Source organism: Bufo bufo, chromosome 7 (assembly GCF_905171765.1).
Source record: "Bufo bufo chromosome 7, aBufBuf1.1, whole genome shotgun sequence".
Lineage (NCBI taxonomy): Eukaryota > Metazoa > Chordata > Amphibia > Anura > Bufonidae > Bufo > Bufo bufo.
The window spans coordinates 7803900-7830147 of NC_053395.1; the positions used below are offsets into that span (position 1 = coordinate 7803900).

The 26248-nt window shown below is 48.5% G+C and overlaps 1 protein-coding gene across 1 annotated transcript; it reads right to left on the reverse strand.

Moving 5' to 3' along the window:
* Positions 1–3444: 3444 nt before the first annotated feature.
* On the reverse strand, positions 3445–20498 carry LOC121008053 (serine protease 33-like). The gene is made up of 6 exons (XM_040440331.1): positions 20373–20498; positions 18066–18095; positions 5597–5759; positions 5215–5489; positions 4251–4420; positions 3445–3909 (listed from the first exon to the last, which is right to left on the reverse strand). The coding sequence occupies exons 1-6, from the start codon at positions 20404–20406 to the stop codon at positions 3604–3606; spliced, it is 978 nt and encodes a 325-aa protein (XP_040296265.1). The 5' UTR covers positions 20407–20498; the 3' UTR covers positions 3445–3603.
* Between the last annotated feature and the right edge of the window lie 5750 nt (positions 20499–26248).

Genomic DNA, 26248 nt, shown 5'->3' on the forward strand with positions numbered 1-26248 from the left:
ATCATCATATGTGGGAATGTCACAATGGAGACCTTGGGTCATTATCTTTCTTGGCACTAGAAATGATAAGGCCTTCCCCTAGGAAAGGTGACTGCGACCGGAGAATCCTCCAAAAAGAAACGGAGTGGATCTACAGAATCCGGTCTCAGTCACCTGGTGGACTTAATGAGAGACTTATGTTTTCCTGATATACTTGATGGTTTGCTCCTTTTTTGTATTTTATGCATCAACGAATTTACATCGACGCAGGAAGCGTCAATCTTGTAGTATTCAAACTGTTGTATATTTGACGGTTAAGTATGTATTTTATGTATAATTGCGTAGTGCTGTATTTTGCCAGGGGAGAATTCTCCTATTGCAATCACTAGATCAATTGTATTTGCGTAATCCTCCCTGTAGATTGTGTTCTGGTGCGGTTATGTATTTAGCTGTACCAAGTAAGCATAATAGAATGTGCACCTATATTATTATCTAAACCGGTGTGCTAGTATCCCTCTTCCCTAGATTACCCTACTATGGCATTTCTCCCCTATCACATATTAGCAGGGGTGGGTATATTGGTGAGGGAACACAGATCATATGCCTTGCATATCTCCAGGGTTATGGTGAGCGCACCGAGACTGTATCACCTGGTGCGCTTATATATCTGCTAGGCTTGCGTTCCACGATCGCGGCGCGTGGAACGCACAGCCATCTTGGTTCTCACATGACCATGCATTCCACTGTAGTTTTAGGTGGACCGCACAGCCATCTTGGTTCTCACATGACCATGCGTTCCACGGTAGTTTTAGGTGGAACGCACAGCCATCTTGGTTCTCACATGACCATGCGTTCCACGGTAGTTTTAGGTGGAACGCACAGCCATCTTGGTTCTCACATGACCATGCGTTCCACAGTAGTTTTAGGTGTAACGCATGGCCATCTTCCCTGGCATTATTTACTCGGAGGGAAATGCGGAAGAGATCGGTTGGAGAGACACGCCTCTAGGTGTGGCCAAGGAGGCACGGCGTCCTGTTCAATCTGGTCAGATTAGAAAGGGGAGATGTTTAGGAGATCGCTGCGCAATAACAGAGGTGATCGGCGATCATGTGACTAATGGGGACGGAGCTGCATGAGAAGTTGACGAATCCACTGTTTAAATGGGAGTCCATTTCCCTGGCAAGAGGGAGCTGTTATTTTGCCCCCCTGGAGCCCCCCAGCCGTGTATCCTGCATCTGTGAGAGGATTGGAGCAACACGCCATCTATCTGAATCAGCAAAGTTGCCTTATACTATCAGAAAGTGTTGCTAATATTACTGAATGTGTGATGGACTATTTTCGCGTGTATGCACACGTCCACACATTGCTATGACAGAGGCTGCGTTCCTCAGCCTGGTCACAGATGCACATCTGTCTGGGGAGCTCCAGTTTGTTTGTTTTTGTATATTGCAACCTAGTGCCATACTGATACCGGCAGTCCCCTGATGAACCTTTATTATTTTTAAGGGGAAACGCGTTGGAACAATTTAAAGTTGTGTCAGAATAGTGATATGGCTATTTGGGATATTGTTTGCTGTGTCAGAAAGTGATAGGGTCTAGGAACGTGGACGGAGTGCACCGACCATCAAGGTGCATCTCCGGGCTGAGCAGTTTTCACAAGGGCAAGAACAGCTAGATTTTGATCAATTTTGCTTTGATCTACACAAGATTACCCCTACTCTTACTACTGTACACTATATTACCAGTCTCTGGGTCATCCTATGAGTTTGTAGGCTAGGAACTTGGACAGAGTGCACTTACCGTTGAAGTGCATCTCTGGGCTCAGCAGTTGTCTATGGGGACGGATTTACTTTACACTTTCTGTCCTTGGCTGCATAATTTTGTCCAGATTCCGCTGACCGCCCATTGTTTCGTTTTCCGTACTACTACTGTTTGGACTAAATATTTTATCTTATTTATGTAGATTAAAGGTTAAGTTTTAGAAGTTGCCCTGGGTGATAACAGTTTTTAGAATAGCAACTTTCTTTTGGAACATTTGTGTATTCAGTGATAGCGATGAAGCAGATCTCACTACAGCAGGAAACACATGACGAGAACCAGTGCTTCGTGGCTCCCAACAAGTTGACGGTTTCCACTTTTACTCACGGATGTGTCACAGATTTCAGTGGAACAAAAATAACATGTTGATTTTTACTGTGTTTTTCCACATGATTGCTGGAACCTCTACTTTTGCTGCATGTGTGTGAGGTGCCACGTGTTGTTTAGTGTTTTGCACAAACTTACTTGCACAACTTGGATGGAGCTGGTGGTGAGATCGCCATGCCTTTCCTCTAGGACTATGGAGGACTTTGTCAGAGTCTGATGCTGGTGAAGGAACATATTTGCATGTGGTGCTCATGTGCACAATGCTGACATTTGGGGGAGTGGAAGTGGGTTTCACACCAGAGAGAGGAGGAATGTGACAGGAGAGGACTTGTTGTTCACCTGTGGAACTGTAAGGCGAGGGCTTGTTTATCTATGGGAATGTTGGTGAACAGTAGACCAGATACTGTAGGACCTGGACAGGCACTGGTGGGCTGGAGGATCCAGTGATTTGTTTCCACCTGTAGATGAGCACACATGCATTGAAGGAAGCAGTATGGTGGTACAGTGTTCATTTTAGGACATGGTCAGATATCATAGTCAAGTATCAGAATAATGCCAGTGTGACACCTGACTCTGACCCTGACTCTGACCCTGACTCTAACCCTTAATACCTGATCCTCTGACTAGTCAGCGTCAGTGTCGCAATGACTTTTAGGTTCATTGTACTTTTAATATGCTCAATCACATAGATGAAGAAAATCCTTTTGTTTGCTGTCTGAAGCTATAGCTCAGTGGTTTAGATGGTTGCCTCACATAGAATGTTCTTGGGTTCAAAACCCCTGTTAGTCTTTACAAAATTTTTTTACATTTTATTAAGCCCTAGCAAAGGGACAAATTCAAGTGATATGTGACCCTGATGTCTGACTCTTCTCTTCTGACTAGTCAGCGTCAGCATCGGAATGACTTTTAGGTTCATTGTACTTTTAATCTTTTCTAGGGCTCAATAAAATGTAATTTTGTTTTTAAAAGACTGACAGGGGTTTTGAACCCAAGAACACTGCATGTGAGGCATGCAGATAGTGAACATCAACCCCCCACACAGACAGATAAGCCCCTGCAACATACAGCAGCTCGGTCCAGGAACATCATCTACTTAACAGATCCCTGGACAGGGGGTTCCTTACAGGGAGAGCTATTGAGATCAGCATTTCTAACTCAGATATTTTGTTCCCTCAATTAACACTTCAAGATGTCAGTGCATGAATTCAATACATGAGGTCAATACACAAGATCAATACATGAGGTCAGTTCATGAGGTCAATACACGAGGTCAATACATGAGGTCAGTGCAGCCACTGTGTTACCTTTATTGGAGCAGATTACAGGTAAATCCAGTAGATAGTAAGGCAGGAGACTTTCAACCAGCTGAGGCCATGTGATTTATTGAGATCATTGCTGGTAGAGGGGTCTTCTTGGCTCTTGCGCCCTGCTCCTCAGGTGTGAAGGAGTCCTCCATATATCCAGCATGATCAGTAGACCTCAGTAAGTGATGAGTAGAGACAAGATGGACCAGACTAGAAACACATACAAGGTGTCTCCGATTTTTCTGCCGGTTGAGGTGGAGGTGGACAGGTAAGCCTGTTTATTGACCACGTTGGTGAAGGTGACATTCCTAGTATTCTCTTCTGAGTCTTGAGAGTTCGTATTAATCCAATCCACAAAATTAGTCACCTTGGTGTAGACTCCAGGACGGTTCAGCACGCCACATCCTTCTCCCCAACTCACCAACCCAGCCAAGAACCATTGTCCTTTCTCAGAACAAACCAAGGGGCCTCCAGAGTCACCCTGGATGGTGGAGGGATAAACATGCAAAGATTACTAGATTATTCAATAGTGATATCAGTGAGCCACCCAGGTGTAGGTAGGGCTGATGGCCTGTATGGACAACAGCCATTCTTTGCTATGCTTCATGTCTCACCAAGTTCTGACCACCCCCCAAACATTGCCACGAGTGGGGTTTTGGGATCTTCATTCCCACAGGGACTATGACATAATCCCTTTGAAAGGATCAACCCCATTTTTGCTGTGACAATGTCTGTAGACTTTGGACTGTCTAGTGGTGTCCCTTTATGGAACCAAACCATATATCATCCTATAATGGATGGGACTGATTTGAGGGCACCTACCTGACAAGAGTCGTAGCCACCTGCTTTGTATCCCGCACATATTTTGTCATCCGAGATGATTGGAGTTGAGGTACTGGTGCTAGACTGAATGTGATAGAGCTCGTCGCAGGTCTTGGTATCAATCAGAGGCAACTGCACTTCCTGCAGAGTCCGGGGGCTCGGAAGACTCACTAGAAGAGAAGATGTCACACACTGATTAACAGCTCCTCCTGGGTATTGTCCCTCCTTGTGGAGAGCTCCAGAACTGACCTAAGAAGTCTTCCAGGCCAGGCAATGCAACCTGGGAAAAGGCGTTTGCAGATTAGCTCTCATCCAAGAGAAAGAAGCCTTTATCTGCAGTGCTACCTAGTGGAGGCTTCCCCCCTGCAGTCAATGTCCAACCCTTTAACAGGCCTTGCTTCATGACTAAGGGTATTAGCCAAACTGTGAGCCTGTCCCACCATTCTGCTTGTGCTAGCTCTGGTCTCCCCACTCTCCAGCCAACAGGCCATGGTTTCTTATTTGTCGGCAGACATATTTACACAGAGCAATGATCCGGAGATTTAATGGTTTGTGACTTATCAAATGGCTCCCTGAGATAGACGGGTCATCTGCATGCCATGGTTCTTCCCCCAGCTGGCACCCAGGGGGTATATCATGACTACAATTGCATCTCTTAGTGCAGCTTTATAGAGGCACCTTTGGTGGCTGTACTCAGGTTTGGGCATCCAACTGATTTTTAGCTCAGTTCATGGACGGATCATATGTGGACATACCACTGGTGCAGCCAGATCTGGTCACAGGAGTCCAGGGTGACCAATGGGGCCAGCCATCACTCACACATGGCACATACACAAACGACACATGGAACATACATGTCACACATAGGACACGTCACGCATATCACTGTAATATGTGTACTGTATATGTGCGATCCCTGCACAGGGGCCCTTTGCTCTCACCCTCTAATTGTTAGAATACCTACCACCAAACCGAATGTTTCCCCAGCCGGTCACCCAACACATGAGGCCCATAGGGAAGACTACATTGGTCGTGGGGAGGCAGACGGGGAGGATGTAGGGTGTGAAGGTCACGTTGTCTACCAGCTGGATGAGGGAGATGTCACCCGTGAAATCTTTATTGTTGTATTCAGAGTTCTTTATGATTCTCTTCACCTGCACAGAGATTTCTCGAGAAGCATTTGGCAGAGAGATTTGATGGGCCCCAAGATGGACGGTGAGCGAGGAGGTCGTCACATCACTAGAATACGGCAGACAATACAATTGTAAGGAGAAGAACTGACGATTCACAGCAATCGCCCATAAAAAGCAGCCATGACTTCGAAAATAGAGGGGAAGGGCTCTCACCTTTCTATACAGTGAGCCGCCGACACCACCCACGACTGACTGATGAGAGACCCGCCGCAGAAGTGAAATCCATTCCGTCGCAAGCTCACCTGCCACGGCCACTCACCGGCCAGCGCACTCTGCCCCCCCATGATCCGGGTGGAGACCTGAGGCATGCCACACTCTATGGAGGGAGGAGAAGGTAGAGGATTATGGGTAATCACAGGACATCAGCATGGAGAGCAATACTCTACACACGGGGAGGAGACCTGACCCCAAAGAGGAATACAGCAGAAAAATAATAAAAATACAAAGCGATGAAACAAACCTGAACCCAAAGACGAAAGAAGAGCGAGAAGAACAACGGAGGAGGAAGAAAGATTAGAAAGTCTCCTCTGTGTATAAGACACATGTAAAACATCTGATATCACATGTCCCAACATTATGTTCACAAGTGAAAGAGAAATCTAAAAACTATCTACAAAGCTATAATAAATACACCCCTCCCACCAAATAAGCAGTAGTGATAAATGTAGACAACACTGACATCTAGTGGTCACATGGGACTGCTACAGGTTCACAAGAGCAGCAAATGCTCTAAAAAAAACTTAAAATTGGAGAAGATGAAGTTACTGTACACATCACTGAGTTACATCCTGTATTATACCCCAGAGCTGCACTCACTATTCTGCTGGTGCAGTCACTATGCACATACATTACTTATCCTATACTGATCCTGAGTTACATCCTGTATTATACTCCAGAGCTGCACTCACTATTCTGCTGGTGCAGTCACTGTGTACATACATTACTTATCCTGTACTGATCCTGAGTTACATCCTGTATTATACTCCAGAGCTGCACTCACTATTCTGCTGGTGCAGTCACTGTGTACATACATTACTTATCCTATACTGATCCTGAGTTACATCCTGTATTATACTCCAGAGCTGCACTCACTATTCTGCTGGTGGAGTCACTGTGTACATACATCACTTATCCTGTACTGATCCTGAGTTACATCCTGTATTATACTCCAGAGCTGCACTCACTATTCTTCTGGTGGAGTCACTGTGTACATACATTACTTATCCTGTACTGATCCTGAGTTACATCCTGTATTATACTCCAGAGCTGCACTCACTATTCTGCTGGTGCAGTCACTCTGTACATACATTACTTATCCTGTACTGATCCTGAGTTACATCCTGTATTATACTCCAGAGCTGCACTCACTATTCTGCTGGTGCAGTCACTGTGTACATACATTACTGATCCTGTACTGATCCTCAGTTACATCCTGTATTATACTCCAGATCTGCACTCACTATTCTGCTGGTGCAGTCACTGTGCACATACATTACTTATCCTGTACTGATCCTGAGTTACATCCTGTATTATACTCCAGAGCTGCATTCACTATTCTGCTGGTGCAGTCACTGTGTACATACATTACTTATCCTGTACTGATCCTGAGTTACATCCTGTATTATACTCCAGAGCTGCACTCACTATTCTGCTGGTGCAGTCACTGTGTAAATACATTACTTATCCTGTACTGATCCTGAGTTACATCCCGTATTATACTCCAGAGCTGTACTCACTATTCTGCTTAGTGGTGGACTCTCTTCCTCCTGCCTCTCTTAGTAGTGACCTTTCTTACTCCTGCCTCTCTTAGTGGTCATCTCTCTTCCTCCTGCCTCTCTTAGTGGCCATCTCTCTTCCTCCTGCCTCTCTTAGTGGTCATCTCTCCTCCTTCTGCCTCTCTTAGTGGTCACCTCTCTTCCTCCTGCCTCTCTTAGTGGTGACCTCTCTTCCTCCTGCCTCTCTTAGTGGTCATCTCTCTTCCTCCTGCCTCTCTTAGTGGTCATCTCTCTTCCTCCTGCATCTCTTAGTGGTCACCTCTCTTTCTCATGCCTCTTTTAGTGGTCACCTCTCTTCCCCCTGCCTCTCTTAGTGGTCACCTCTCTTCCTCCTGCCTCTCTTAGTGGTCACCTCTCTTCCCCCTGCCTATCTTAGTGGTCACCTCTCTTCCTCCTGCCTCTTTGTGGTCACCTCTCTTCCTCCTGCCTCTCTTAGTGGTCACCTCTCTTCCTCCTGCCTCTTTGTGGTCACCTCTCTTCCTCCTGCCTCTCTTAATGGTCACCTCTCTTCCTTCTGCCTCTCTTAGTGGTCACCTCTCTTTCTCCTGCCTCTCATGGTGGTCACCTCTCTTCCTTCTGCCTCTCTTAGTGGTCACCTTGGACAGGGCCTTCCCATTTCCCTCCCTTTGCGTGACGCCGGTCATTACACCTGCCTTTCTTAGTGGTGACCTCTCTTCCTCCTGCCTCTCTTAGTGGTCACCTTTCTTCATCTTGCCTATCTTAGTGGTCACCTCTCTTCCTTCTGCCTCTCTTAGTGGTCACCTCTCTTCCCCCTGCCTATCTTAGTGGTCACCTCTCTTCCTCCTGCATCTCTTAGTGGTCACCTCTCTTCCTTCTGCCTCTCTTAGTGGTCACCTCTCTTCCTCCTGCATCTCTTAGTGGTCACCTTTCTTCATCTTGCCTATCTTAGTGGTCACCTCTCTTCCTTCTGCCTATCTTAGTGGTCACCTCTCTTCCTCCTGCATCTCTTAGTGGTCACCTCTCTTCCTTCTGCCTCTCTTAGTGGTCACCTCTCTTCCTTCTGCCTCTCTTAGTGGTCTCTGGACTAAGACAGAGAGTCAATCCCTGGTGTCCACCGCATACAGGCAGATCTCTTTCTCTGCCCTGAAAAACAAAAGGGTCAAGCAGGGCCGGAGCTCAGGAGGAATATTTGGTATAAAGAGGAGCTCCATAAGCAGATCAGACCAGTGAAGATTGGAGACAGCCACATCTGGGTAAGAACAGGCCGCTCCATCCTCACCTCTCGGGCTGACGTCTACCTCTGTGCAGCATACATACAGTAGCTCCACCAGAGTCTCCGTACTTCAATCCCGACAGCCTCATCAAGAGCCACGTCCACAAGAGAAAGAATGGGGAGATCTGTGCCTGCTTTGTGGACTTTATGGAGGCCTTTGAGTGTGGCACCTGGGTGTATTCCTGAAACTTCTGTAAAGCGGAATAGGAGGAAAAAAGCATGGTGTCATCAGAGGCTCCTACACTGAGAACAGATACAGCGTGAAGGTAAATGGGAAGAGAACAGATTATTTCCTCCTCAACACCTGGTCTCACCCTCCATGACACCCAGGTGAAGTTTCTGCTTTATGCAGATGATCTTCTGCTACTGTAACCAACTGAGAAAGGTCTCCAAGATAACATGGAAATTCGGGAGAAATTCAACACCACGTGGAGGAGACCTGACCCCAAAGAGCAATACAGCAGAAAAATAATAAAAATACAAAGCGATGAAACAAACCTGAACCCAAAGACGAAAGAAGAGCGAGAAGAACAACGGAGGAGGAAGAAAGATTAGAAAGTCTCCCCTGTGTATAAGACACATGTAAAACATCTGATATCACATGTCCCAACATTATGTTCACAAGTGAAAGAGAAATCTAAAAACTATTTACAAAGCTATAATAAATACACCCCTCCCACCAAATAAGCAGTAGTGATAAATGTAGACAACACTGACATCTAGTGGTCACATGGGACTGCTACAGGTTCACAAGTGCAGCAAATGCTCTAAAAAAAACTTAAAATTGGAGAAGATGAAGTTACTGTACACATCACTGAGTTACATCCTGTATTATACTCCAGAGCTGCACTCACTATTCTGCTGGTGCAGTCACTGTGTACATACATTACTTATCCTGTATTATACCCCAGAGCTGCACTCACTATTCTGCTGGTGCAGTCACTGTGCACATACATTACTTATCCGATACTGATCCTGAGTTACATCCTGTATTATACCCCAGAGCTGCACTCACTATTCTGCTGGTGGAGTCACTGTGTACATACATCACTTATCCTGTACTGATCCTGAGTTACATCCTGTATTATACTCCAGAGCTGCACTCACTATTCTGCTGGTGCAGTCACTGTGTACATACATTACTTATCCTATACTGATCCTGAGTTACATCCTGTATTATACTCCAGAGCTGCACTCACTATTCTGCTGGTGGAGTCACTGTGTACATACATCACTTATCCTGTACTGATCCTGAGTTACATCCTGTATTATACTCCAGAGCTGCACTCACTATTCTGCTGGTGCAGTCACTGTGTAAATACATTACTTATCCTGTACTGATCCTGAGTTACATCCCGTATTATACTCCAGAGCTGTACTCACTATTCTGCTTAGTGGTGGACTCTCTTCCTCCTGCCTCTCTTAGTAGTGACCTTTCTTACTCCTGCCTCTCTTAGTGGTCATCTCTCTTCCTCCTGCCTCTCTTAGTGGCCATCTCTCTTCCTCCTGCCTCTCTTAGTGGTCATCTCTCCTCCTTCTGCCTCTCTTAGTGGACAACTCTCTTCCATTTGCCTCTCTTAGTGGTCACCTCTCTTCCTCCTGCCTCTCTTAGTGGTCACCTCTCTTCCTTCTGCCTCTCTTAGTGGTCATCTCTCTTCCTCCTGCCTCTCTTAGTGGTCATCTCTCTTCCTCCTGCATCTCTTAGTGGTCACCTCTCTTTCTCATGCCTCTTTTAGTGGTCACCTCTCTTCCCCCTGCCTCTCTTAGTGGTCACCTCTCTTCCTCCTGCCTCTCTTAGTGGTCACCTCTCTTCCCCCTGCCTATCTTAGTGGTCACCTCTCTTCCTCCTGCCTCTTTGTGGTCACCTCTCTTCCTCCTGCCTCTCTTAGTGGTCACCTCTCTTCCTCCTGCCTCTTTGTGGTCACCTCTCTTCCTCCTGCCTCTCTTAATGGTCACCTCTCTTCCTTCTGCCTCTCTTAGTGGTCACCTCTCTTTCTCCTGCCTCTCATGGTGGTCACCTCTCTTCCTTCTGCCTCTCTTAGTGGTCACCTTGGACAGGGCCTTCCCATTTCCCTCCCTTTGCGTGACGCCGGTCATTACACCTGCCTTTCTTAGTGGTGACCTCTCTTCCTCCTGCCTCTCTTAGTGGTCACCTTTCTTCATCCTGCCTATCTTAGTGGTCACCTCTCTTCCTTCTGCCTCTCTTAGTGGTCACCTCTCTTCCCCCTGCCTATCTTAGTGGTCACCTCTCTTCCTCCTGCATCTCTTAGTGGTCACCTCTCTTCCTTCTGCCTCTCTTAGTGGTCACCTCTCTTCCTCCTGCATCTCTTAGTGGTCACCTTTCTTCATCTTGCCTATCTTAGTGGTCACCTCTCTTCCTTCTGCCTATCTTAGTGGTCACCTCTCTTCCTCCTGCATCTCTTAGTGGTCACCTCTCTTCCTTCTGCCTCTCTTAGTGGTCACCTCTCTTCCTTCTGCCTCTCTTAGTGGTCTCTGGACTAAGACAGAGAGTCAATCCCTGGTGTCCACCGCATACAGGCAGATCTCTTTCTCTGCCCTGAATAACAAAAGGGTCAAGCAGGGCCGGAGCTCAGGAGGAATATTTGGTATAAAGAGGAGCTCCATAAGCAGATCAGACCAGTGAAGATTGGAGACAGCCACATCTGGGTAAGAACAGGCCGCTCCATCCTCACCTCTCGGGCTGACGTCTACCTCTGTGCAGCATACATACAGTAGCTCCACCAGAGTCTCCGTACTTCAATCCCGACAGCCTCATCAAGAGCCACGTCCACAAGAGAAAGAATGGGGAGATCTGTGCCTGCTTTGTGGACTTTATGGAGGCCTTTGAGTGTGGCACCTGGGTGTATTCCTGAAACTTCTGTAAAGCGGAATAGGAGGAAAAAAGCATGATGTCATCAGAGGCTCCTACACTGAGAACAGATACAGTGTCAAGGTAAATGGGAAGAGAACAGATTATTTCCTCCTCAACACCTGGTCTCACCCTCCATGACACCCAGGTGAAGTTTCTGCTTTATGCAGATGATCTTCTGCTACTGTAACCAACTGAGAAAGGTCTCCAAGATAACATGGAAATTCGGGAGAAATTCAACACCACGTGGAGGAGACCTGACCCCAAAGAGCAATACAGCAGAAAAATAATAAAAATACAAAGCGATGAAACAAACCTGAACCCAAAGACGAAAGAAGAGCGAGAAGAACAACGGAGGAGGAAGAAAGATTAGAAAGTCTCCCCTGTGTATAAGACACATGTAAAACATCTGATATCACATGTCCCAACATTATGTTCACAAGTGAAAGAGAAATCTAAAAACTATTTACAAAGCTATAATAAATACACCCCTCCCACCAAATAAGCAGTAGTGATAAATGTAGACAACACTGACATCTAGTGGTCACATGGGACTGCTACAGGTTCACAAGTGCAGCAAATGCTCTAAAAAAAACTTAAAATTGGAGAAGATGAAGTTACTGTACACATCACTGAGTTACATCCTGTATTATACTCCAGAGCTGCACTCACTATTCTGCTGGTGCAGTCACTGTGTACATACATTACTTATCCTGTATTATACCCCAGAGCTGCACTCACTATTCTGCTGGTGCAGTCACTGTGCACATACATTACTTATCCGATACTGATCCTGAGTTACATCCTGTATTATACCCCAGAGCTGCACTCACTATTCTGCTGGTGGAGTCACTGTGTACATACATCACTTATCCTGTACTGATCCTGAGTTACATCCTGTATTATACTCCAGAGCTGCACTCACTATTCTGCTGGTGCAGTCACTGTGTACATACATTACTTATCCTATACTGATCCTGAGTTACATCCTGTATTATACTCCAGAGCTGCACTCACTATTCTGCTGGTGGAGTCACTGTGTACATACATCACTTATCCTGTACTGATCCTGAGTTACATCCTGTATTATACTCCAGAGCTGCACTCACTATTCTTCTGGTGGAGTCACTGTGTACATACATTACTTATCCTGTACTGATCCTGAGTTACATCCCGTATTATACTCCAGAGCTGTACTCACTATTCTGCTTAGTGGTGGCCTCTCTTCCTCTTGCCTCTCTTAGTGGTGACCTCTCTTCCTCCTGCCCCTCTTAGTGGTCACCTTTCTTCCTCCTGCCTCTCTTAGTGGTGACCTATCTTCCTCCTGCCCCTCTTAGTGGTCACCTTTCTTCCTCCTGCCTCTCTTAGTGGTGACCTCTCTTCCTCCTGCCCCTCTTAGTGGTCACCTTTCTTCCTCCTGCCTCTCTTAGTGGTGACCTTTCTTACTCCTGCCTCTCTTAGTGGTCATCTCTCTTCCTCCTGCCTCTCTCAGTGGTCACCTCTCTACCTCCTACCTCTCTTAGTGGCCATCTCTCTTCCTCCTGCCTCTCTTAGTGGTCATCTCTCCTCCTTCTGCCTCTCTTAGTGGACAACTCTTTTCCATTTGCCTCTCTTAGTGGTCACCTCTCTTCCTCCTGCCTCTCTTAGTGGTGACCTCTCTTCCTCCTGCCTCTCTTAGTGGTCACCTCTCTTCCTTCTGCCTCTCTTAGTGGTCATCTCTCTTGCTCCTGCCTCTCTTAGTAGTCACCTCTCTTCCTCCTGCATCTCTTAGTGGTCACCTCTCTTTCTCATGCCTCCTTTAGTGGTCACCTCTCTTCCCCCTGCCTCTCTTAGTGGTCACCTCTCTTCCTCCTGCCTCTCTTAGTGGTCACCTCTCGACCTCCTGCCTCTTTGTGGTCACCTCTCTTCCTCCTGCCTCTCTTAATGGTCACCTCTCTTCCTTCTGCCTCTCTTAGTGGTCACCTCTCTTCCTCCTGCCTCTTTGTGGTCACCTCTCTTCCTCCTGCCTCTCTTAGTGGTCACCTCTCTTCCTCCTGCCTCTTTGTGGTCACCTCTCTTCCTCCTGCCTCTCTTAATGGTCACCTCTCTTCCTTCTGCCTCTCTTAGTGGTCACCTCTCTTTCTCCTGCCTCTCATGGTGGTCACCTCTCTTCCTTCTGCCTCTCTTAGTGGTCACCTTGGACAGGGCCTTCCCATTTCCCTCCCTTTGCGTGACGCCGGTCATTACACCTGCCTTTCTTAGTGGTGACCTCTCTTCCTCCTGCCTCTCTTAGTGGTCACCTTTCTTCATCTTGCCTATCTTAGTGGTCACCTCTCTTCCTTCTGCCTCTCTTAGTGGTCACCTCTCTTCCCCCTGCCTCTCTTAGTGGTCACCTCTCTTCCTCCTGCATCTCTTAGTGGTCACCTCTCTTCCTTCTGCCTCTCTTAGTGGTCACCTCTCTTCCTCCTGCATCTCTTAGTGGTCACCTTTCTTCATCTTGCCTATCTTAGTGGTCACCTCTCTTCCTTCTGCCTATCTTAGTGGTCACCTCTCTTCCTCCTGCATCTCTTAGTGGTCACCTCTCTTCCTTCTGCCTCTCTTAGTGGTCACCTCTCTTCCTTCTGCCTCTCTTAGTGGTCTCTGGACTAAGACAGAGAGTCAATCCCTGGTGTCCACCGCATACAGGCAGATCTCTTTCTCTGCCCTGAAAAACAAAAGGGTCAAGCAGGGCCGGAGCTCAGGAGGAATATTTGGTATAAAGAGGAGCTCCATAAGCAGATCAGACCAGTGAAGATTGGAGACAGCCACATCTGGGTAAGAACAGGCCGCTCCATCCTCACCTCTCGGGCTGACGTCTACCTCTGTGCAGCATACATACAGTAGCTCCACCAGAGTCTCCGTACTTCAATCCCGACAGCCTCATCAAGAGCCACGTCCACAAGAGAAAGAATGGGGAGATCTGTGCCTGCTTTGTGGACTTTATGGAGGCCTTTGAGTGTGGCACCTGGGTGTATTCCTGAAACTTCTGTAAAGCGGAATAGGAGGAAAAAAGCATGGTGTCATCAGAGGCTCCTACACTGAGAACAGATACAGCGTGAAGGTAAATGGGAAGAGAACAGATTATTTCCTCCTCAACACCTGGTCTCACCCTCCATGACACCCAGGTGAAGTTTCTGCTTTATGCAGATGATCTTCTGCTACTGTAACCAACTGAGAAAGGTCTCCAAGATAACATGGAAATTCGGGAGAAATTCAACACCACGTGGAGGAGACCTGACCCCAAAGAGCAATACAGCAGAAAAATAATAAAAATACAAAGCGATGAAACAAACCTGAACCCAAAGACGAAAGAAGAGCGAGAAGAACAACGGAGGAGGAAGAAAGATTAGAAAGTCTCCCCTGTGTATAAGACACATGTAAAACATCTGATATCACATGTCCCAACATTATGTTCACAAGTGAAAGAGAAATCTAAAAACTATTTACAAAGCTATAATAAATACACCCCTCCCACCAAATAAGCAGTAGTGATAAATGTAGACAACACTGACATCTAGTGGTCACATGGGACTGCTACAGGTTCACAAGTGCAGCAAATGCTCTAAAAAAAACTTAAAATTGGAGAAGATGAAGTTACTGTACACATCACTGAGTTACATCCTGTATTATACTCCAGAGCTGCACTCACTATTCTGCTGGTGCAGTCACTGTGTACATACATTACTTATCCTGTATTATACCCCAGAGCTGCACTCACTATTCTGCTGGTGCAGTCACTGTGCACATACATTACTTATCCGATACTGATCCTGAGTTACATCCTGTATTATACCCCAGAGCTGCACTCACTATTCTGCTGGTGGAGTCACTGTGTACATACATCACTTATCCTGTCCTGATCCTGAGTTACATCCTGTATTATACTCCAGAGCTGCACTCACTATTCTGCTGGTGCAGTCACTGTGTACATACATTACTTATCCTATACTGATCCTGAGTTACATCCTGTATTATACTCCAGAGCTGCACTCACTATTCTGCTGGTGGAGTCACTGTGTACATACATCACTTATCCTGTACTGATCCTGAGTTACATCCTGTATTATACTCCAGAGCTGCACTCACTATTCTTCTGGTGGAGTCACTGTGTACATACATTACTTATCCTGTACTGATCCTGAGTTACATCCCGTATTATACTCCAGAGCTGTACTCACTATTCTGCTTAGTGGTGGCCTCTCTTCCTCTTGCCTCTCTTAGTGGTGACCTCTCTTCCTCCTGCCCCTCTTAGTGGTCACCTTTCTTCCTCCTGCCTCTCTTAGTGGTGACCTCTCTTCCTCCTGCCCCTCTTAGTGGTCACCTTTCTTCCTCCTGCCTCTCTTAGTGGTGACCTTTCTTACTCCTGCCTCTCTTAGTGGTCATCTCTCTTCCTCCTGCCTCTCTCAGTGGTCACCTCTCTACCTCCTACCTCTCTTAGTGGCCATCTCTCTTCCTCCTGCCTCTCTTAGTGGTCATCTCTCCTCCTTCTGCCTCTCTTAGTGGACAACTCTTTTCCATTTGCCTCTCTTAGTGGTCACCTCTCTTCCTCCTGCCTCTCTTAGTGGTGACCTCTCTTCCTCCTGCCTCTCTTAGTGGTCACCTCTCTTCCTTCTGCCTCTCTTAGTGGTCATCTCTCTTCCTCCTGCCTCTCTTAGTAGTCACCTCTCTTCCTCCTGCATCTCTTAGTGGTCACCTCTCTTTCTCATGCCTCCTTTAGTGGTCACCTCTCTTCCCCCTGCCTCTCTTAGTGGTCACCTCTCTTCCTCCTGCCTCTCTTAGTGGTCACCTCTCTTCCTCCTGCCTCTTTGTGGTCACCTCTCTTCCTCCTGCCTCTCTTAATGGTCACCTCTCTTCCTTCTGCCTCTCTTAGTGGTCACCTCTCTTTCTCCTGCCTCTCATGGTGGTCACCTCTCTTCCTTCTGCCTCTCTTAGTGGTCACCTTGGACAGGGCCTTCCCATTTCCCTCCCTTTGCGTGACGCCGGTCATTACACCTGCCTTTCTTAGTGGTGACCTCTCTTCCTCCTGCCTCTCTTAGTGGTCACCTTTCTTCATCTTGCCTATCTTAGTGGTCACCTCTCTTCCTTCTGCCTCTCTTAGTGGTCACCTCTCTTCCCCCTGCCTATCTTAGTGGTCACCTCTCTTCCTCCTGCATCTCTTAGTGGTCACCTCTCTTCCTTCTGCCTCTCTTAGTGGTCACCTCTCTTCCTCCTGCATCTCTTAGTGGTCACCTCTCTTCCCCCTGCCTATCTTAGTGGTCACCTCTCTTCCCCCTGCCTCTCTTAGTGGTCACCTCTCTTCCTTCTGCCTCTCTTAGTGGTCACCTCTCTTCCCCCTGCCTATCTTAGTGGTCACCTCTCTTCCTCCTGCATCTCTTAGTGGTCACCTCTCTTCCTTCTGCCTCTCTTAGTGGTCACCTCTCTTCCTTCTGCCTCTCTTAGTGGTCACCTCTCTTCCCCCTGCCTATCTTAGTGGTCACCTCTCTTCCTCCTGCATCTCTTAGTGGTCACCTCTCTTCCTTCTGCCTCTCTTAGTGGTCACCTCTCTTCCCCCTGCCTATCTTAGTGGTCACCTCTCTTCCTCATGCATCTCTTAGTGGTCACCTTTCTTCCTTCTGCCTCTTAGTGGTCACCTTTCTTCCTTCTGCCTCTTTGTGGTCACCTCCCTTCCTCCTGCCTCTCTTAATGGTCACTTCTCTTCCTTCTGCCTCTCTTAGTGGTCACCTCTCTTCCTCCTGCCTCTCTTGGTGGTCACCTCTCTTCCTTCTGCCTCTCTTAGTGGTCACCTCTCTTCCTTCTGTCTCTCTTAGTGGTCACCTCTCTTCCTTCTGCCTCTCTTAGTGGTCACCTCTCTTCCTTCTGTCTCTCTTAGTGGTCACCTCTCTTCCTTCTGCCTCTCTTAGTGGGCACCTTTCTTCCTCCTGCCTCTTTGTGGGCACCTCTCTTTCTCCTGCCTCTCTTAGTGGTCCCCTCTCTTCCTTCTGCCTCTCTTAGTGGTCACCTCTCTTCCTCCTGCCTCTCTTAGTGGTCACCTCTCTTCATCCTGCCTCTCTTAGTTGTCACCTCTCTTCCTCCTGCCTCTCTTAGTGGTGACCTCTCTTCCTCCTGCCTCTCTTAGTGGTCACCTCTCTTCCTCCTGCCTCTCTTAGTGGTCACCTCTCTTCCTCCTGCCTCTCTTAGTTGTCACCTCTCTTCCTCCTGCCTCTCTTAGTGGTGACCTCTCTTCATCCTGCCTCTCTTAGTGGTCACCTCAGTGCAAAGGGATTTATAAAACGGGGGTATGAGCAATTAAAATAAAAAGCCACACCCCTCAAAAATAAGCCACGCCCCTTTGTTGAGCAAGGCACACAATGTCTAAAGCCCCTACTGAATGTGGAGCACGACCTGCATGGCAGGTTATTGTAGTAAATTAAGAAACAATTTGGGGCATTTATCACAGGAAACCTCTCTGAACAAATCCTCGTAAAGGATACACCCGTTACATTACATTTTAGGTCTTTCCTTACTTTATATATATACGACCTTAAAGGTCACATGACATGTACTGTGGACTGGGAATGTGCCTGTCAGAATAACATTACATTTCTGAATATTTATGATTAATCTCACTGAAATATCACACATATCATTCTTTCCCCTGTAGAATATTCCGCCATGCCACTCAACATTACGGGGCGTGCCCCAAACCTCTCATGCACTTTCAATCTCTAAATGAAGGTGGGTACTTACCTTTTATCGCCTGACAAACCCCAAGAAATCCTGCAGATGGACAATAAAAGTTGTTACAAAAGCAATGGATCGATAGATAGATAGATAGATAGATAGATAGATAGATAGATAGATATGACATAGAGAGATAATCAAGGAGTCACAAACCATGGAGGAATCCACCTGCCTCACACAGAGTAATGCAGATCAGAGACATGGAGGAGATAAAGACCCTGCTAAGCACTCTGCAGAACACTGACTGGACCAAACATCTACAACATGGCCACCAGTCAAGAATCCAGCTTGTCCTACGTAGAACGGCTCATTACAAGGTATACGGACAAACAATGACATTTCTTATTATCGGCAGCTGGAACATTCAGGGCCTGAACGTTTCACCCTTCGGATATAAGATGCATGACCCAGACTTTACCCAAAGACTGAAAAACATTGACATACAGATCCTCCTAGAAAGATGGACTAAGACAGAGAGTCAATCCCTGGTGTCCACCGCATACAGGGAGATCTCTTTCTCTGCCCTGAAAAACAAAAGGGTCAAGCAGGGCCGGAGCTCAGGAGGAATATTTGGTATAAAGAGGAGCTCCATAAGCAGATCAGACCAGTGAAGATTGGAGACAGCCACATCTGGGTAAGAACAGGCCGCTCCATCCTCACCTCTCGGGCTGACGTCTACCTCTGTGCAGCATACATACAGTAGCTCCACCAGAGTCTCCGTACTTCAATCCCGACAGCCTCATCAAGAGCCACGTCCACAAGAGAAAGAATGGGGAGATCTGTGCCTGCTTTGTGGACTTTATGGAGGCCTTTGAGTGTGGCACCTGGGTGTATGCCTGAAACTTCTGTAAAGCGGAATAGGAGGAAAAAAGCATGGTGTCATCAGAGGCTCCTACACTGAGAACAGATACAGCGTGAAGGTAAATGGGAAGAGAACAGATTATTTCCTCCTCAACACCAGGTCTCACCCTCCATGACACCCAGGTGAAGTTTCTGCTTTATGCAGATGATCTTCTGCTACTGTAACCAACTGAGAAAGGTCTCCAAGATAACATGGAAATTCGGGAGAAATTCAACACCAAGTGGGAATTGCCCATCAATCTAAAGAAAATCAACATCATGCTGTCCAGAAGAGAAACCCGGAAACCAACCGGGCGTCCTCCCTTTTTGCTGAACAACTGTCCACTTTCAGAAACCGTCTAGCCAATCAGGGAGATTCAAGAAAGCCATAGACACACTGAAAGACAAGGTGTGCAAAACCTTCTATGCCATCAAAAGGCGTCCGCAGCATCTCAAAGCACCAGTGACCATCTGGCTTAGAATCCTTGATACCATCATAGCCCCAATCCTCTTGTATGGCAGCGAAGTCTGGGGTCCGGATACATAACCAGACTGGTCAAAGAGGGACTCTGGGCCAATAGAAATATTCCAACTAGAATTCTGCAAACACCTTTTCCAGGTCCACAGCACCTGTCGAGTAGAGCTGGGCAGATTCCCAATGTACCTTGCTATCCAGAAGAGGGCGCTATCATTCAGAGCCCATCTGCATAGCAGCAGTCCCAGTTCCTACCATCAAAAAGCCTTGCCAAACCAGAAGAAAACATAACCCAAAAAACGAAGCACCCCGCAACAAGTCGCCCAAACCCAGCCTGACACTGACCAGTGCAACCAGACATAGGGGGAAATCCAGAAAACAGTACACAAGAGCAAAGAGGAGTATATCAGCGTCTGGGGGAATGACATGAGAACATTACAGAAGCTGACGGTATACTAGATTCTGCAGAGGGAGAAACTCCCCAACCCCAGAGACTGACAGATCCTGAGCTGGTACAGACTGAGTGCCCACAGCCTGCTCATCGAATCCGCTCACTTGAGGAGACTGTCTGATCTCTGCCCAGACTTCACCTCCATGGAGGAGGAAGAGAGACTCTCCATACTGCCGGGGGAGGAGGAGAACACATCGGCCACAGCAGCACAATATATTACTGCCTGCCATGGACTGAGAGAAGCCTGATACACCATGGACTCCTATACCCCTATCCTGGATGTGTCCCCATCCCACAACCCTACCCAATTATTTCCCACTTGCTTTGGCAATGCTAAAATCTAGATAGTCCTGCCAATAAAACTGAATTGAATTTGATTGATAGATAGATAGATAGATAGATAGATATAGATAGAGAGATGGATAGATAGATAATAGATAGATGATAGATAGATAGATAGATAGATAGATAGATAGATGATAGATAGATAGATAGATAGATAGATAGATAGATAGATAGATAGATAGAGAGATGGAGGGTCGCATACCTATCAGGACCAGGGCTGCTCTTGTTGAGGACATGGTTGGCTCTTCTTCTGGGCTCGGTGACCACTCTCGGATCTTTGTGGCGGCATGGAATGTGGGGTAACCGGTTCCTGTGCAGCTGAATGTACATTTTTTGCGCAAATACAGCGGCACCTCGCCCTCAGGTCTCCATGTCTATAGATCAGTTATTGTAATCGTCAGCGTCTGTGACCGTCACCTGACAACCTGAACAGCAGGTTCCAGATATTTCTAAGCAATGACACCAACAGAGCTGACAATCAGATCTGCTCAGGACAACAACTGGACCAGTGTGGGGAGAGATACGGGACCGTGTATCTATAGGGCCATATGTACAGCGGATCATGTGACCAGTGTCCGTCTGGTTATTGGACACATGACTAATAATGTTACATTTAACTTGTTACATTGAGGACCTTTTTAACTACTTCCCTTAAACCCTCTGTGCTGCTAATAAAATGCTGGTGATATGGAGTCGAGCAGTAAACATGACATATGAGTCAACCACACAGCTGGCTCTGTACAGTGGCGCCCCCTGTGCTCATGCAGCTAATCTACAAGATACAGTCCTGATCAAAAGTTTAAGACCACTTGAAAAATGGCAAAAAATCCTATGTATCATGGCTGGATCTTAACAAGGTTCCAAGTGGAGCTTCAACAAGAAGAGATGGGAGTGAGACAAAACATTTTTTGAGCATTCAATTTAATGAAAACAACGAATAAACTGAAACAGGCTGTTTTTCAGCTGATCAAAAGTTTAGGACCACACCTCCAAAAAAAAAACTAAACCCCCCCAAAACAGAAATCCAACTTCCAAACATGACCTCAGTAATGAGTAGCTCCGCCGTTATTGTTTCGGCATGTGCTTGATGCAAGCGTTTCCATGAGGTGAGTGGGAACATTTCTCCAAGTGGTGAAGACGGCCGCACGAAGGCCATCTACTGTCTGGAACTGTCTTCCATTTTTGTAAACTTCCCTTGCCATCCATCCCCAAAGGTTCTCAATTGGATTTAGATCAGGGGAACACGCAGGATGGGCCAAAAGCGTGATGTTATTCTCCTGGAAGAAGTCCCTTGTCCTGCGGGCATTGTGTACTGTAGCGTTGTCCTGTTACCACACAGACGAGGGCCCTCAGTCATGAGGAATGCTCTCTGCAACATCTGGACATGGCCGGCGGCCGTTTGACGCCCCTGCACTTCCTGAAGCTCCATTGTTCCACTGACGGAAAAAGACCCCCAGACCATTATGGCGCCCCCTCCACTGTGGCGCGTAGAAAACATCTCAGGTGGGATCTGCTTGTCATGCCAGTAACGGTGGAAACCATCAGGACCATCAAGGTTACATTTTTTCTCATCAGAGAATAAAACTTTCTTCCACCTTTTGAATGTCCCATGTTTGGTGCTCTCTTGCAAAGTCCAAACGAGCAGTTCTGTGGTGTTCAAGGAGACGAGGTCTTTGAAGACGTTTTTTGTTTTTGAAGCCCTTCAGTCTCAGATGCCGTCTGATGATTATGGGGCTGCAGTCAGCACCAGTAAGGGCCTTAATTTGGGTCGAGGATCGTCCAGTGTCTTGACGGACAGCCAATTGGATCCTCCGGCTCAGTGCTGGTGACATTTTTTTGGGTCTTCCACTTGACTTTTTTGTTCCATAACCCTCAGGATCATTTAAGAAATTCCAAATGACTGTCTTACTGCGTCCCACCTCAGCAGCGATGGCGGCTGTGAGAGACCCTGCTTATGCAGTTCAACAACCCGACCACATTCAAAAAGGGAGAGTTTTTGTGCCTTTGCCATCACAACGTGTGACTACCTGACAGAACATGACAATGAATCCACAGATTTGGCCTTTTAAAGGCATGTGGTCCTAAACTTTTGATCAGGACTGTACATCACAGAGTTCACTCACTTATGGTGTTCAAGTCTTTGAAAGTAAAGGACCCCTTTAAATTAAAGTTATACTGCACTTTAGACAATCCCTTTCTGATAAAATAGTCCCCAGAGATGATCTCAGGGTCCTCCGCTTCAGAGACCCCTGTGATCAGATGTGATCTGTGGGAGATCCCAGCAGCAGGTGCTCGGTTTCCCTGCAGCACCACCACAGGTGAAATGAAGCATTGCACAGTTCACAGTGAAATCAATGGGCTGTCTGTGTATTCCTCAGAGGCGGCAGGTCCTGCAGAGAGGAGGGCTCTCAGTAGTCGCTCCAGGACCCCAATTTAATATAGGAAATTGATCCTTGGATTTAGCGCCTGCAGTTTTCTGTAAATTATCTGCGGCGTTCAGGAGAGCACTGGCGGCTCCACCACAGCTTATCACACCCAACGTCTTAGGATGTGATCTCCCACATCAAAATCATATGCGATTTAGGGGAGGAGCCTTTGAGCGCAAAAATGTGAAAATCTGATCCAAACTGTGTTCACAGTCCCACGTGTGCGCCGTGTGTACATGTACAAGGTCATGTGACCATAGAGATACATGAGTGCGATTTATCATTGTGAAGTCTCAGCCTTCATAGTAAATGGATTATCAGGTCTGCCCTGTGTGTGGCTGCGCCCCCTGCAGGTGATGCACTGTGGTGCAGGGAGGTGGAGGGGCTGCGCTGTGATACAGAGAGGATGAGGGGGCTGCACTGTGCCCGCAATGATACAGGAAATTGGAGAGGCTGCGCTGCCCCCACCATCATACAGGGAGGTGGAGATGCTGTGCTGTGCCCACCATGATACAGGGAGGGAGAGGGGCTGCGCTATGCCCACCATGATACAGGGAGGTGGAGATGCTGTGCTGTGCCCACCATGATACAAGGAGGGAGAGGGGCTGCGCTATGCCCACCATGATACAGGGAGGTGGAGATGCTGTGCTGTGCCCACCATGATACAGGGAAGGGGAGGGGTTGTACTGTGATACTGGGAAATTGATGGGCTGTGCTGTGCCTGGCATAATACAGGGAGGTGGAAGGGATATGCTGTGCCAGCCATGATACAGGGAGGTGGAGGGGCTGCGCTGTGCCCGGCATGATACAGGGAGGTTCAGGAGATGTGCTGTGCCCGGCATGATACAGGGAGGTGGAGGGGCTGCGTTGTGCCTGGCATAATACAGGGAGGGTGAGGGGTTGTACTGTAATACAGGGAGGTGGAGGAACTGTGCTGTGATACAGGAAGGTAGAGGGTCTGTGCTGTGCCCACCATGATAAAGGGAGGTGGATGGTCTGTGCTGTGCCTGCCTGTAATGACCGGCGTCACACAAAGGGAGGGAAATGGGAAGGCCCTGTCCAAGGGAGAGGGAAAGGTGGTGACCTCTGACTCACCTTGCGGCTGGCACCTGACTGCCCTGACGTCCCTAGACGGGTTCCTCACCCGTACGCCGATCACGTGCCTAAACCCTGGCTTTCCCTAGGATGAGCCCTATGTAGTGAACGGGGCGGTGGGATCACTAGTCCGCACCACTGACACTAAGAGGGAAACACCAAGGAGAGGACAGACAATACAGACAAACATATAATCCCAGGTGGGCGACAACAGCAGACCACAAAGGCCCAACAGGGATCCGGAGGGTAACGTTCTGGAACAACAACCAGGGAACACAGTTACACAGCTCCAGAGGGTCAGAATAGAAGTCCAGGCAGGAAGCTCTATATCTGGCAACCAGAGAAGTGGGAGAGGGGAATATAAGGAGGTTGGGAGTGCTGGACAAGGAACAGCTAAAGAGAAGGAGCTACGGATCCCTGAGTGAGCCAAAAGGGTTGCAAGGCAAACCCAGAAAGCTACCATTAATAAACAGCACTGTTTTTAGACATAGAGCGCGCAGCCACCCGCTGCGACTTCCTGAGTCAGGAATCCTGACACCGGGTATAACGGAGTCAGGCGTGGCTCTTGACACCCTCGTGACACTGCCATGATACAGGGAGAGAGAGGGGCTGCGCTATGCCCACCATGATACAAGAAGGTGGAGGGGCTGCTCTGTGATACAGGGAGGAAGAGGGGTTGTGCTGTGCCCACCATGATACAGGGAGGTGAAGGGTCTGCTCTGTGATACAGAGAGGGGGAGGGGCTGTGCTGTGCCCACCATAATACAGGGAGGTGGAGGGGCTGCACTGTAATACAGGGAGGTGGAGGGGCTGCACTGTAATACAGGGAGGTGGAGGTGCTGCGCTATGTCCGCCATGATACTGGGATTTGGAGGGTCTGCTCTGTGATACAGGGAGGGGAAGGGGCTGTATTGTAATACAGGGAGATGGAGGGGCTGATCTGTTATACAGGGAGGTGGAGGTGCTGCGCTATGTCCGCCATGATACTGGGATTGTGATACAGAGAGGTGGAGGGGCTGTGCTGTGATACAGGGAGGTGGAGGGGCTGCGCTGTAATACAGGGAGGAGGAGGGGCTGCGCTGTAATACAGGGAGGTGGAGGGGCTGCGCTGTGATACAGGGAGGTGGAGGGGCTGCGCTGTGATACAGGGAGGTGGAGGGGCTGCGCTGTGATGCAGGGAGGTGGAGGGGCTGCGCTGTGATACAGAGAGGGGGAGGGGCTGCGCTGTAATACAGAGAGGTGGAGGGGCTGCGTTGTAATACAGAGAGGAGGAGGGGCTGCGTTGTAATACAGAGAGGAGGAGGGGCTGCGCTGTGATACAGAGAGGAGGAGGGGCTGCGCTATGATACAGAGAGGTGGAGGGGCTGCGCTGCAATACAGAGAGGAGGAGGGGCTGCGCTGTGATACAGAGGGGGGAGGGGCTGCGCTGTGATACAGAGAGGTGGAGGGGCTGCGCTGTGAAACAGAGAGGAGGAGGGGCTTCGCAAGGAAAACAGAGAGGAGGAGGGTTGCGCTGTGATACAGAGAGGAGGAGGGGCTGCGCTGTAATACAGGGAGGAGGAGGGGCTGCGCTGTGATACAGAGAGGAGGAGGGGCTGCGCTGTAATACAGGGAGGAGGAGGGGCTGCGTTGTGATACAGGGAGGAGGAGGGGCTGCACTGTGATACAGGGAGGTGGAGGGGCTGTGCTGTGATACAGGGAGGTGGAGGGGCTGCGCTGTGATACAGAGAGGGGGAGGGGCTGCGCTGTAATACAGGGAGGTGGAGGGGCTGCGCTATAATACAGGGAGGTGGAGGGGCTGCGCTGTGATACAGAGAGGAGGAGGGGCTGCGCTGTGATACAGGGAGGTGGATGGGCTGTGCTGTGATACAGGGAGGTGGAGGGGCTGCGCTGTGATACAGAGAGGGGGAGGGGCTGCGCTGTAATACAGAGAGGAGGATGGGCTGTGCTGTGACACAGAGAGGTGGAGGGGCTGCGCTGTAATACAGAGAGGGGGAGGGGCTGCACTGTAATACAGAGAGGAGGAGGGGCTGCGCTGTAATACAGAGAGGAGGAGGGGCTGCACTGTAATACAGAGAGGGGGAGGGGCTGCACTGTAATACAGGGAGGTGGAGGGGCTGCGCTGTAATACAGGGAGGTGGAGGGGCTGCGCTGTAATACAGGGAGGTGGAGGGGCTGCGCTGTGATTCAGGGAGGTGGAGGGGCTGCGCTGTGATACAGAGAGGGGGAGGGGCTGCGCTGTGATTCAGGGAGGTGGAGGGGCTGCGCTGTAATACAGGGAGGAGGAGGAGCTGCGCTGTGATACAGGGAGGTGGAGGGGCTGCGCTGTAATACAGGGAGGTGGAGGGGCTGCGCTGTGATACAGAGAGGGGGAGGGGCTGCGCTGTGATTCAGGGAGGTGGAGGGGCTGCGCTGTGATACAGGGAGGAGGAGGAGCTGCGCTGTGATACAGGGAGGTGGAGGGGCTGCGCTGTAATACAGGGAGGTGGAGGGGCTGCGCTGTGATTCAGGGAGGTGGAGGGGCTGCGCTGTAATACAGGGAGGAGGAGGGGCTGCG

Excerpts from the sequence above, each read along its gene's own strand:
- LOC121008053 (XM_040440331.1), bottom strand. The coding sequence starts at position 20,406 with ATGTCCTCAACAAGAGCAGCCCTGGTCCTGATAG. Across the intron at positions 18,096-20,372 it reads AGCAGCCCTGGTCCTGATAG|GATTTCTTGGGGTTTGTCAG; the intron begins GTATGCGACCCT and ends GTCCATCTGCAG. Across the intron at positions 5,760-18,065 it reads GGTTTGTCAGGCGATAAAAG|AGTGTGGCATGCCTCAGGTC; the intron begins GTAAGTACCCAC and ends CTCCCTCCATAG.